At 33.6% G+C, this 14,324-nt stretch overlaps 1 protein-coding gene across 2 annotated transcripts in view; it reads right to left on the bottom strand.

The window, feature by feature from the left end:
* LOC308679232 (RNA-binding protein Nova-1-like) overlaps positions 1–14,324 on the bottom strand; it is a 35,544-nt gene that overhangs the window by 18,160 nt on the left and 3,060 nt on the right. The window contains exon 2 of one of the 2 annotated variants that reach the window (XM_081346821.1): positions 3,495–3,566. The exons of the other annotated variant lie outside the window; for it this stretch is intronic. Within the exon in view, the coding sequence (XP_081202947.1) occupies positions 3,495–3,566 (72 nt within the window). The remainder of the gene's footprint in view (positions 1–3,494; positions 3,567–14,324) is intronic. 2 annotated transcript variants of the gene reach the window in all.

Genomic DNA, 14,324 nt, shown 5'->3' with positions numbered 1-14,324 from the left:
AACCAAATCCTAGGTGATTATTTTCTTTGTTATTAACATTCTAGAGACAGCTGTATGGAATAGCTGATAACAAAGATACAGTATAATGTACAAAGATTTGTTCATTTAAGTTATTCCAAACATTACATTATAATTATTTATAATTATATTTATAAATTATAAATATGGTAGTTTATAAGAGGCATATATATACCTCTTATAACTATTCCTCAAAAGTTGTAATCTGGTCACAGTTTTTATGCTCACATTCTGCACACTCTGCTAGAGAAAAAATCCCTGAAGATGGCCCCCAGCATGTGTCCGAAAGCTCAAATGTCAAAACCTCTGGTCCTGGCGAATAATCCAGACTGGATTCTGCAACATTATCCTAGAACATGTATTTTATTCTTAAATACTTTGTAAATTTTGCTGATTATTGAATAAATTGTACTGTTATTTATTAGACATATACAGTTTCTATGGCTTAATGTCATGACTCAGAATGCGATAAGGTAGATATTTAATTGTATTTCTACCACAATGAAGTTTAATATAAATAATAATTTAAAAGTACTATAGCATTACAAAATCATTTATTTAGATTGGCAGGCAGTCTTTACTTACCAAGGGTAATTGAGATCAAGAACTCCATCGCTAAACAACACTTATAAAAGTTAATATATCATGGGACTGCACTCACTTAAAACTGCAGTTCTGTCAGGCCTAGTTGCTGTTATGTGAATCCCAAGTGGCTATGGTGTCCTTCAAGCATTTGATACCCATTTGTAACCTCCTGCTGGCTTTCACATTAAATTTTGCTTGTTGGACACCAGCAGTGGAGGTGGAAATGGTGACTGTGGAATGCTTTATTGTCATTACTGCAAACTAGATGCCAAGTGTCTGAATTGCGATTACATGACTGGGGGACATTGTAATGGCTGCAACAATTGAGGACCAGTCCTATATACTCTATAGCACTACTGTTAAGTTCAAATAGTTGATGAACGAGGGGAAGTTAAATGAGGACTAGCTATATATCTCATCTTTCAAATTGAAAAAAAGATTATCAGGGCATTAACAGCAACAAATGAAAAAAAATATTCTTTTTAAATGCAATTCAAAACATAGCTAAAAGAAATAAAATAGTACAATATTAATGAAAATATTTTAGTTAAAGTGCATCCTCAAAACAGTTCTAAAAGTGAAGAGGAAGAAACCAAACACATTTCCAAAGATGGTATTCTACAGCAGGGCTTTTCAACCAGTGGTATGGGTACCACCTGTGGTACATTGGCACCTGGCAGGTGGTACGCGACCATCCTAGAAAAGTGGTAGTGGGGGGAGGAATGAGCTGAACCGGTGGCAGCACTGCACAAGCCTGAGCGAGAGACTGTTGGAGCTGCAGGGCTGTCAGGGTTGAGCGGAAGCACCAGGATCAGTGCTTCTTCGGGGCTGTCAGGACTCAGCGGAAGCACCAGGATCAGCTCCAGGCTCCAGCTGGAGCTCGGTGCTGATCCCGGTGCTTCTGCTGAGCCCAGAAGAAGCTCCGATCAGCTGGAATGTTGCAGCATCTTCAGAGTCGACATTCAGATGCTTGGCAATTGATTCATATTTGTGACGGTCACAGTGTCCCAGGGTCATGTGAAGTGACCAAAACCTTCTGCAACCACCCAGCAGAGGGGGGGAAATAAAAACCAAACACCCCCCCACCCCCCACCCACTGCCAATCCTCAACAGAAATGCTCACAACAATGAAAACCTCAGACAGGAGGAAGAGCGCTGCCGGGTGGGCAGGTTTCTTGCTTGGCTGTGGCTTGGGGGGCACTTTTTCCAGTGCCATTGTAACTTCGAACAGCCACTAAGCGAAATGTTGTAAGCCGAGGACTACCTGTACTTCATCACTTTTTTTCCTTTTTCAGGGGGGGGGTCATCAAGTTTTTGACACCTTGCTAGGCGACTGGTGGTACTTGGATGTTGCCATATCCTAAAAGTGGTACAATGGGTGAAAAGGTTGAAAAGCCCTGTTCTACAGTTTAGGATCTAGGAAAGACTTTCTGTAAATCTGAAGGAATATCTTCAGAAGGAATTCACCTCTAGAAAGTTTCATAAAAACAGATATAATCCTTCTTACAGCGAGATCTAAAATTATAAAAGATAAAAGTGCACTTTAATTTGTGCTCTGACAAAAAAAGACTTGAAATCAGTACATATCTTTCCAGTTAGTTACAATATTGTTCTGATATTGCATTTCTTAGCAACACAGCACTTCCTATTGTAAAAATGAGTACACTGCAGAAATCTAGTTGTGATGTAACAAGGCATGGATAATTGTTGCCAGCACAGACTAGCTGAAGAATGAATCCAGGAGACACCTAAACATAATTTGTCACTATTGGCATCTAGAAACCCAGACACAGGTCAGGATTAAGAATTCCCAGGACAGAAATATGTTATTTGAGGGAAACAGAAATTTTGCCAGAAAACAAAAGCAAACAAAAAACAGCTAATACTAACAGTACTTCTATCTTGCTTGGATTTAATTTCAGTTTATTCACCCTCAAGCAGTGAATTCTAGGGATTGTTTAACAGTATCAAATGCTTCCTTGGAATTAGACATCAGGGAACCATAGAAATACATCACAAGTTAGACAAAAAGGACAAGGAATGGAGCAGTATTACCCACATTTATTTAAGTTTTCTCTTAAAAAGCAGTTTATTGCACTTATCTTACTTTTCCATTTGCATAAGTAGAAAAGCAAATACGAGATTTAATTTCACTTTCCTCATTCAAGGTTCCACCATAAAAAACACAATAGACCTTCCAATCTTCCATATTATGAAAATCTGGAATCATAGTTTTCTTATTTAGCAAAAGAAGCAAATTTAATCTACTTTAAATAAAGATAAATATTAATTACAAGACCTACAATAAAAGATATCACACCTTCACAATGGAAATTTTTACATCAACTTTTATTTTAATTATACTGTATATACAAAATAAGTTTTCTGAAGGTGTCAAAAACCTATTAAAATTTGAGACCTTAAATTTGCTTTTTTTAAAATGAGGTTTTCCATGCTCCCAGCCCCATTGTATACATAGGGTTACTACTACAAAATAATTCTATATAAATATACTCTTTATTATTATCAAGTACCAAATCTCCTTGAAAAACACATAAAGCCCTAGAAGTCTCATGTTATATTTTATTTATACTCTGGATGCTTCAGAGATATTTAGCATATCTAATGCAACCCCAAAAGCTGCTGCTAGGAAGAAATAAAATGTGAGTTTATGCAATGAGATTGCAACCTCATAAGAGTCACATGCCATGTTGATAAAAATGAATTTGAGTTATTTATCAGGATAAAATGATATTATTTGAGCAACAGCATTAAATATTCATGATTATGGGTGTAAATGAATAAATAAAACCTCAACCCACCATATCTTTTTCTCCAGTTTGCAAGCCACTTGTGAAAAATATGGTGTAGATGGTAGAATGATACTATACCTGATTAGCTCTGGAGGTGGTCATGGGATCAGATGGAGAGGACTTGGTGGTAGTTGGGGATGATGGCAATGTCTGGGAACAAAGCAGTTCAGGAGCAAATCAACCTCAACAAGCCTTAGACCAAACAGTTAAAAAAATAAACAAATGTAATGTAATATAAAATTAAATAGAAAAAGCCTGAAAAACTAAATTTTATCTTCCTCATTTGAACTTAATGGAATTTAATGCCAATCAAGCAATAAGTAATGCATGTAAGTATGCATGCATACACATGTAAAATAAATTAATGGTTTAAAATTAAGATGGTAAACTCACAAAATAAAAAAGAAATACACTGCTACTATGAATATTTCTCCAATAATTGTTTCTTAAGACTAAAGAGTAGTAAATAGAAATTCCAACAAGTTCAATGAGCAGATGTACCACAAATTCTGTTACCATATGTTTAGAAAAGTAAAGCTTGCATTCTGATGTACTCTATTTTTGTCAAATACTACATCTTTTGTCTTACACAATTAAAATATAAATTTAGTTATCTATATTATATAATTATACACACACACACACACACACACACACACACACTAAAATCAAATTTCAGTAACACTAGAATTAGTGCTTAAAATGAAGTTTTGTCAATATTAATCTTAAACTACACAATTTAAAATCACATTATAATGAACAAAAATTGATTTTACATAGCACTTTCTAATATTATTATTATTAATAATATGGGAAAGTCTCAATTACCAGATTAACATAAGTCTAATGAGAAAGCTATAAATCTAATTTCAAGATAATGGTTTTTTTTAATTTTGTTTTTAATGTAAGATAATTCTTGTATATTTCAAGCTTTTCAACATACCAGAAATAACAACAACAAAATAGATTTAACATCAAATAATATAGTAAATAGTATTTATAAATTTATTAACATGCCCAAACTGTAGGTATCACAGTTTCTCTGGCTATTGTTATGTAAAAGTATTTTTTGGTTTATGCAACAGTTATTCTGTACCATACAGAGAAGCTCTGAGCTTGACCCATGTCACTTTAAAAAATCCAGTTACAACAAGAAGTTGTAAAAAGTTCAGTTTACAATAAAATAAAAATCTATCAATTACTGTAGAGGTAAAGTCACAATTTAAAATATCAGCACTATAACATTTTTATTTGTTAAAATCAGTGCAGAGACTGGGGAAGAGGAAACACTGATAATAAACCTACTACTAGGGACTGGAATAACAATTGAAAAGCTCTTTCTCTTTAAAAGAAAAGTCATATTATATACAGAAGAGCTACAGAGATATTTATATTTATATTCTTTTGAAAACTTCTAGGAAATATGTTCCAAAATATACTATGTAGTTTATTTCATTTAATACTTCAAGTATAAAACACTGATAATATTCAACATTATAATTTTACAAAGTTTAATAACTATTCCTTTCTCAATGCTAAAGAAAATAATTAAATGTTGGTGAATTATCAGCAGTGTTAATTAATTATGAAGAACAAAAATAAACAGAATATCTAATGTATATAACAGGGTAAATATTACCAAAGATTTGTAAGACCTGATAAAATTTCCACAACAATCGTAATTCCATAAAATATTTGCAAATAGTAAAACTTTTATAGTAAATTAACAAAGATTCTTCTAATTGATATGCATTCTGCTGTCCTTTTCTAGTGTCCCTTTCTGCACAGATGCTATAAGAGATTATACCAGGAGAAACAGGTAAAAAGTGATGGTTCAAATGCATGATGGAAATTTATTTTTCCACATAGAAAATGAAAATGGCAGATAATGAGTTGAGAAGTCAAAGCTTTAGAATTTATGAGAGTAAAAGCACGGAGATGAAAAAAAAAATGTCTGAGGAGATCTGTATATATGTTCAGGTACTGGAGGAAAGACATATTAATGCTACTGATAAAAATGTAGTGCTATTTCCATGTAGTGCCATTATTTTGACTCCATCCTCCCAATTTTGGTAACTGCATGTATACCACACCACAACTGTGCTCCCTGATAACTGCAGCTAGTCAATAGAATAGTGCAAAAATCAATGGTTCAGCCAATGGTCAATTTCTTTCTTTCTGTTTCTCTCATGTCATTTGTTGGAAGGACAGCAAAATGGCCAAAAATGATAACAAAGAAGAGATGTTAAGACATCTTACAGAACAGATATGCCAGAAGGAAGGGGGAGAATAATAACATTTGGAGAAAATACAGTTATGGGGTTCACATATTGATATTAACTAATTCTTTCAATATATTCCTAATTTCATTCTTTACTGTATTGTAGAACTTTCCACTGTACACTTGCTTTTTTATTTTAAAATTATATTTCCTCACAGTAACTTTGAAAATGAGATCCAGTATATTAAGAATGGTATATTAAAGGTGGAGCCAGAATTTGTTCAGTTACAATATCTATCATACCTAATTATTGGCTACCCTCGGTGAAGCTGATGGAGTTGGAGTCAAACACCATCTGGGAGGTCACAGGTTTCTTATATCCTACAGTTAGCAGTACAGTATGTCTTTAATAGGAATACCATCTACACTATAGTACTCAAATTGCACCTGTTTTTCATAAAATGATAGTCTTATTAATGCAACCTTAATTCACAGGACCATTTGTTCCATTCCATTAAGTTGATACATGTTTGAATAGATAATAAGCTATATCTTTTCCTTCCTTTTATTAGCATGCTTTCACTTAGCAATGCAACAAAACAGGAAAATCAAGGAGGTAAGGAAAGAGAAACGCACTGAAGTAGAAGAATACTGAAGTGTATTTCGTCAGTAATTTCAGGTTTAAAATAAGATAGGATTTGACAGCCATCATTTTTCCTGAATCAGTGCTGCTTCTAATATAACCCTACATTTATGCATTTGATTCCACTATCTTCCACTAACTGTCTTGTTATCTTAGTTTATCAGTAATCAAACATTTATACCTCCTTATTTCTGTGTTCATATAGATCACGAGTGTCAAGCTCAACTGAGTCACGTGATGTATCATGATGTTTTTTGCCTTTGCAGAGCCGGTGTGGGTGTGGCTTGTACGTGATACATCTGGTCTGTGGGCCATCAGTTTAACACTCCTGATATAGATGAACACAAAGAAACGACTTTCTAAAATGGAGTTATTACAATAACTCCAAAGAAATATATTTAAGGTAAGAAAATCAAGACATCCCCTTCTTCTAAAAAACACTAATAAAGCAGTTACAGATGCATCCTCATACAGAAATAGCCAAGCACAGCTTTCAAAGCAATTGCATGAGCCCTGTAATGGGACATGGCTGCTTTAAATGATGTCAAGGAAGATTCTTCAATCATAAAAATATGTTTTCTAAATAGTATCTTTTGAATATTCTACACAATTCTAATATAAAACACCTTTCCTTATATTCAATTATTGCCTCAAAATATGCTGGAATTATGATATTACAATAACTGAGTACAAAACTGATTTCATAAATGGATACAGTTTTATTAAAAAAGCAAAATCTCAAAATATAGATGTTGCTTACTGAAAAGCAGCATGCCATAAATAAATAAATAAATGGTGGTTCATCTCATATTGCTGAAAGAGGAAACAGCAAAAATGAACACTAAACATTTGGAATCCTGTAAAATAAATATGATAATAATGCTTCACACCAAGCTGCTAATATATCTTTCATTAAATAATAAGGAAGAGTGTTTAAATATCCACAAAACTGTAATTAGAAAAATTACAAAACATGCCATCCATTTTTCACCATTAAAACATGGATTATTCTGTTACACAAACAAATAAAAACAATACCATGACTTACAATGGAATTAAAATACAAATATCATTATTCTTGGATGAAATTACCTTAACATTAGGATAACAATCTGACTAAAGAAATTTTGCTCAGTTTTACATATTTATTGATTATCATGAAATTTACCACCACAATATTTCTGAAGTAACATCATATCTTAGATGTTATAATCATATATCAAATTAAATAATTTAGATAAGGTATCCTTCCTTTATATGAGAGAAAAAAAGGGTTTTAAAATACTGATAGTCACTTGCTATTTCATATAGTCTTAAATTTTATTAAATGATTAATTGGGAATACTTTTAGTTGATTAGAAATAATATATTACCTAATTAATTATTGAAACATATCAATTCTATTTAAAATAAAACCCAAGCTATTATAGTAGCGGAACAAATAAGATGTTGGCATTTAACTATAATTACCATAATTCTACAAAAACATCAATGGTATAATTAGAGTATTGCTTATGTTATTAAAAGATACTTCTGTTCAAAGGCCCTGTTATATGCAGTTTTCAGCTATAACCCTAGGTCAAACCCTGCACCATTCTTGAAGCAGTGGCTATAGAGATGACCCAATAAAGAGCAGCAGAATTAAGATCAAATGAATTAAGATCATATGTCCACTGCATAAAAAATTCCACTGATAATCACATATTATAAAAATATTAAGAAATAAAAGTAGCTTACCTGAAAGCATTGTTCTTCAAGAGTGGTCCATTAATAAACCATGTTTATGGGTTATTGCCACTATCTAAATACAGGACTTTTCTAAAAGGTAAGAAAACTGTTAGGTGAAAAAAGGAAACTCACTTTTTTTTCTGCCAATAGGCTGTGTTACTTATAAGAATATTCAACTGAAGTAACACCAGTTAAGACAGAACAAGAAGAGGAATAAGATGACTAGCTTTTTCTCCAAGAAACAGTTTTGTTTTCTTTGAATTAAGTCATAATTGTAGGTAAGACCAGGATATTGCTTAACAAAGAATTTGAAAAATGCAATATTAGGCATCAAACAGCCATTTGGTTGGGCAAGATGATGGCAATTTTGCTTTTTTGATTAAGAGTTTTGCCACACATTCTGTAGTTAATCCATGAGATAACCAGCTGCCTGCAATTAGTGCAGGTTCGCATCCCACCAGGCTCAAGGTTGACTCAGCCTTCCATCCTTCCGAGGTAGGTAAAATGAGGACCCAGATTGTTGGGGGCAATTAAGCTGACTTTGTAATAATGCCGCTTGGGGGTGTGTGTGAAAGCCCTAATAAGCAGGCATATACATAGAATGAAGGCTACTGCTAAGCTTGTAAGCCGCCCTGAGTCTTTGGAGAAGGGCGGGATATAAATGGAATTAAAATAAAAAAAAATAAAAAAATAACTCTGTAAATTCTAACTAATTTGGATACTAATTCATTGGCAATAAAAAATAAAATTTATAGAGTGCTGAATAATATACCATAACACTAGTTGCAATAAGATGAAAAGAATATATGGAGTTTATTCACTACTTTCAAATAAAAAAAAGGCTTTTCTGGATTCCTTCCCGAAACTAAGCTGCAAAGGGATTGGAACACCGTGTTTGTTTGTGTGTGTGCGTGCGTGCGTGCACATGTGGATATACACACACATATATAAAAATGTCTGTCTGCCTGTCTACTTCCACAGCTGAGAGAAGGGGGTGACAGAGGCTGCATCCCCCGAAAGAGGTCTCCGCTGAAACGAGAGAATGGGGCGGTGGAGCGCTCCAACGCCTCATTCTCTCATCTCAGCGCCCATTTTCTCGGCGAAGACTTCTTTCGGGGGATCCAGCCTCTGCCGCCCCCTTCTCTCAGCTGCCCAGGAGAATGAGAGAATGGGATGGTGGAGGCTTGCCGCCCATTCTCTCGGCAGAGACTTCTTTCGCGAGATCCAGCCTCTGCCGTGCTGCACCGAGAGAACAGCAAGCCACCCCATTCTCTCGGCGGAGCACTCCACCGCCCCATTCTCTCGGCGGCTTGCCACCCCGTTCTCTCATCTCAGCAGAGACGTCTTTCGGTGGATCCAGCCTCCAGCTGCTGCATTTCCCAGCCTCGGCTTATACTCGAGTCAATAACTTTTTCCAGTTTTTTGGGGTAAAATTAGGGGTCTCGGCTTATACTCGAGTCGGCTTATACTCAAGTATATATGGTAATCTGTTATCAGATATCACATGGCATGGCTCCATGCCTTCTGTTTAGATACTTGAATATTTCCTCTTCACCTTCCTTCAACACCCAAAAGCTGTTAATATGAGAACATCTATTTTATATTTATACAGATGGTCAGTTACTATAGACACAGGAATCCAGATCCACTCATGCTGGGCCAGTATTGTAATTTAGACCTCTATCATCAGCCACTTTGTAGAATCTTGTCAGCTTTAATCCTCACAACTCTCTTATAGCTATTTAGTAGTGTGACATTTTAAAGATATCCTCCCTCAGAAAAACAAAAATAAGAGGATGCCTATTGTTTATATGGAAATTCCTTATTGATGCTAGTGTTCCTTACAAATAATTTTAATCTATTCATTTGATATTTTTATTTTTGATAAGTTCCTTCCCAACTGGGTCTCAACAAGCAAATTTCTCCTCTTGCTAGGTAATTTCTTCCTTTTGAAATGCATAGATCCATTCCATCTAAAAATAATCTAGTTAATCAAGTGTTGGTTAAGAAACTAAGATATTAATCAACAGCAGTATTACTTAACAGAACCTTGAATCTAGATAATGGATATCCCATGGGGACTGGTTGAGACTTCTGGACTGAAACAGAACAATTGATCAGAAGACAGTAAAATATAGCCCAAATGGTAGTGAGTCAAGAGTAGTTATGCCTATATAAAAAAGGGACAGCAGACTAAGTATGACAGAATAGTATTAAATAGTAAACAAAACAAGCAAGAATAAAGAACAAGCAAGGAAAGGAAGAAATATCTAGTTGACTAAAATAAAATGAAGAACATGAATTTAACTAAACTCATGAAAGGCAGCTGTTCTCAGGATGGGGCAAAGCATTTATCAGGCAAAAGTACAAATTGTAAGTAGAATCAATCATTTCTAGGTTACAGATTTTTCACAGGATAGGAACAAAAGAGTTATATGCAAAGATACATATCTTGAGTGGAAATACTGGAAGAAAGCCTAGAACAGTGTGGGCTCTAGCAGAACTGTTCTCCAAAATGTGTATTTCATCCAATGAGTCGTTGTCCAGTTCAGTCTTCAATCACTGGATTTTGGTGTACTTAACACAAAGGACACTTGGATCAGGATTTATATTGTCAGTTAATAAGCATGGGTTGCCTCGAGTTCTATTGCAAGGTAGAAAAGTAGAGCACTGGCAGCAGAACAAAAATGTACAGGTAGAGAATGGGAGAAATCATGGTAAGAGAACTAGGATCTTCAAAAGACACCTTTCCAGAGATCTCTCAAACCTAATGGTGCTCCTGCTTAGGGACAACATTATAATTCAGGCACCTTGTAAGCAGAAAATGTAAAACTATATATCTATATCTATCTATATCTATATCTATATCAATATCTATATCTATATCTAATCTATATCTATCTATCTATCTATCTATCTATCTATCTATCTATCTATCTATCTATCTATCTATCTATCTATCTATCTATCTATCCCAGTTGCAATGTATGGCAGTGAAAGTTGGACCATAAAAAAGGCTGAGCGCCAAGGAATTGAGGCCTTTGAACTATGGTGCTGGAGAAGACTCCTGCGAGTCCCTTGGACTGCAAGGCGATCAAACCAGTCAGTCCTAGAGGAGATCAACCCTGACTGCTCTTTAGAAGGCCAGATCCTGAAGCTAAAACTCAAATACTTTGGCCACCTAATGAGAAGGAAGGACTCACTGGAGAAGAGCCTAATGCTGGGAAAGATTGAGGGCAATAGAAGAAGGGGACGACAGAGAATGAGGTGGCTGGATGGAGTCACGCCTACTGCTTCAGTGACTCCACTGGATGGAGTCACTGAAGCAGTAGGCGTGAGCTTAAATGGACTCCAGAAGGTGGTAGAGGACAGGAAGGCCTGGAGGAACATTGTCCATAGGGTTGTGATGGGTCGGACACGACTTCGCAACTAACAACCACAAATATATATATATATATATATATATATATATTTGTTGTTGTTAGTTGCGAAGTCGTGTCCGACCCATCACAACCCTATGGACAATGTTCCTCCAGGCCTTCCTGTCCTCTACCACCTTCTGGAGTCCATTTAAGCTCACGCCTACTGCTTCAGTGACTCCATCCAGCCACCTCATTCTCTGTCGTCCCCTTCTTCTATAGCGATTGCTTAAGGAAGAAAACGAAACATTTATTCTTCAATAATTTCAAATTTCAAAACAAATAAGATGTTGAAAAGTGACTGTTGAAGCAATTTTTGCCATTTACTAACTTGCTCGATGCTTCCCAATTTAGCACTGAGTCAGTTGTCTTCTTTTTAAAAATCATGTTGAAAAAAACACAAAAAATATAAAAAACTAAATTAAAAAGAAAACAACAAAATTACATCATATTGAATATTAAAAAAAATTGGAGAAGGGAGTGCCAATTTTTAAATAAATCATTAAATCTTGACCACACATATACAGATAGATAGATTGCAAAGCCAGGTGATCATAGAAAAAAAAAATAAACATCACTGACTTTAGAGAAAATTAGAATACCAGGAATAATAGCCACAGAATTAAGTCAAGGACAAACAAGTGGCAAGGGAGCAGTGGAGTTAATAGGCAATTGAGGTAGACCAATCAACAGCTCTATCAAGGAGGCTACTTATGCCCTGAATCTGCCCATCCTAAGAAAAGGCATAAAAATTCTGTCAGACTTTTGCTGTAACAAATGTTTTTTCCCCAGTTAGCTTGCAAGTTATGTGAACAAATTGATAAAAAGGTATTGGATAATAAAGAGACTTCTTTGTAGTGTTTATTAATAGTGCTTTATACAAATTATCCTAAGTAAAAAAAAGCTATCAATTCTATGTGGAACTGAACATAATAGTATGCATATACATTCAAACACAAAAATCATGTTTCATGATAAATGTTTATTGCTTTTTATAAATATTTTGTACATTAACTGAAAATCTGTAAGCTCTCAATGAAGCATGGCTGTAGACTGCTGCATCTGAAATAAAGCTAGGAACAATTTAACAAATTACTTTATACAGAAGAAGAAAAAATCTTTTTAAAAAGTAGCATTTTGCATTAGGAAAATGCTTGCATTGCTAGAACTTTTAGTAATGGGATTGAGAAGTGACCATAAAATTAATTCACTTTTAAGAAAATCTATTTTGGCAGTGGCATATTCATTCAATCCGTACTATTTCTTTGGGACTATTAGGTATCTTTTAGCAAAGCTATGTTTTTATTCTCTACGATTTAGTTTTTGAAACATACTGAAAGAAAAAAATATATCTATATACTTATAAAAAGGTTTCCCTCTATAACAATACAATGATCATATAAAATTGTTTTTGAATTATGAGCTCTGTATTTAATAGACATTTTTGTGAGACTTCCCAAATTAGTCTTTTGAACATTTAACAAAAATGTTTTAAGTTTTTTTAAAATATTTTAATTACTAGAAAATCCGCAATATTTATTATGACCAAGGTATCTTTTTATCTGAGATAAACTGTAACCATTCTATAGGTGTATTATTAAGTGTTCTTTTGGAAGGAAGGTAAACAGAAATAATTTACCAGCTATCTGAATCAAATAGTTTTGAATCATTATTTAAAATTATAAAGTATGATGAAGCTCTAATTTATCTTTCACTATACAGTTGCATGGAATATGAAGCAAAATGTTGATTTCTTAAGTAATACCAATTTTTCTTATTTAAGAGCATTTGTAATCCACAAATATAAAATACTATTATATAAACCTATTTTTATCAAGTAATTATGATTTAACAAAGACATATTTTTCTCTCTATTCTTAATAAAAAGAAAACTGGAAATATATACTAGCTGAAATGTTTGCGATTAGGACTTTAGAGATAATTAATATAAACGTCTGGCACCTTGAGCTCACCTCTCGGATTACGGCAATAATAATATTTCTTTAGAAGCCAACAAATAACACATGGAATCTTCCTATACTGATATTTCCAAGTAAATAGTATTAAGAGGGCTACTGTCTGTGATGTTGGACACAGCATATAGCTTTTATGTTTGTGAGCCATTTAACATCTATCCATTTAACATCTAAAGTTTGAATTTATCAAACATTAAAAAAAATCTAAACTGACTCATTATTGTGACCTGTAGTAACTAGTACTATATCTTAACTATCAGCTACATTAAAATTTATATATTTATGATAACTGTATGCTTTCCCATAACTACAATAATCATTCTAAGTACAATTGGTAGCTTCATAAGATGACATCATTCTATTATGAAAAAACACTCTTCTATTCAGCTTTCTCCAAACCATGTACATATACTTTCTCCCAAGTATTCAAGTCTTTCTAATCTAAAATCCATTTAAATTGCAATAGGTATAATTTTATAGAACATGTAGGATAAGCCTATTTTTAAAATCATATCACTATGCAGTTCTGTTTCCTGACAAGTAAAAGTTAAATATATAAAAGTGGCTGAAATTGCCAAGAGGAAAAATATAGTTTGACATAGCTTGCTCTTGCAATAATCCCCAACAAAATATTTACAACAGTATAGAACTAGGGATAAACTGATCTTTTTTTTCTTATGCATCTTCATTATCTCCAACAGTAGAAAATGATATGATATATTGTGAGTAATATATTCTATGACATGAATTCAGTCAAATATAATAATTTTGGGAAACCGAGTTCATCAATTTTAAATGTAATGGTTTATTAATGGAGATAAGAAAATACTAGACTAAATATATATATATATATATATATATATATATATATATATATATATATATATATATATATATATATATATATATATATATATATAT

This window comes from Vipera berus (assembly GCF_964194415.1).
Source record: "Vipera berus genome assembly, contig: HAP1_SCAFFOLD_67, whole genome shotgun sequence".
Classification (NCBI taxonomy): domain Eukaryota; kingdom Metazoa; phylum Chordata; class Lepidosauria; order Squamata; family Viperidae; genus Vipera; species Vipera berus.
This window is presented reverse-complemented; position numbering and strand designations above follow the sequence as displayed.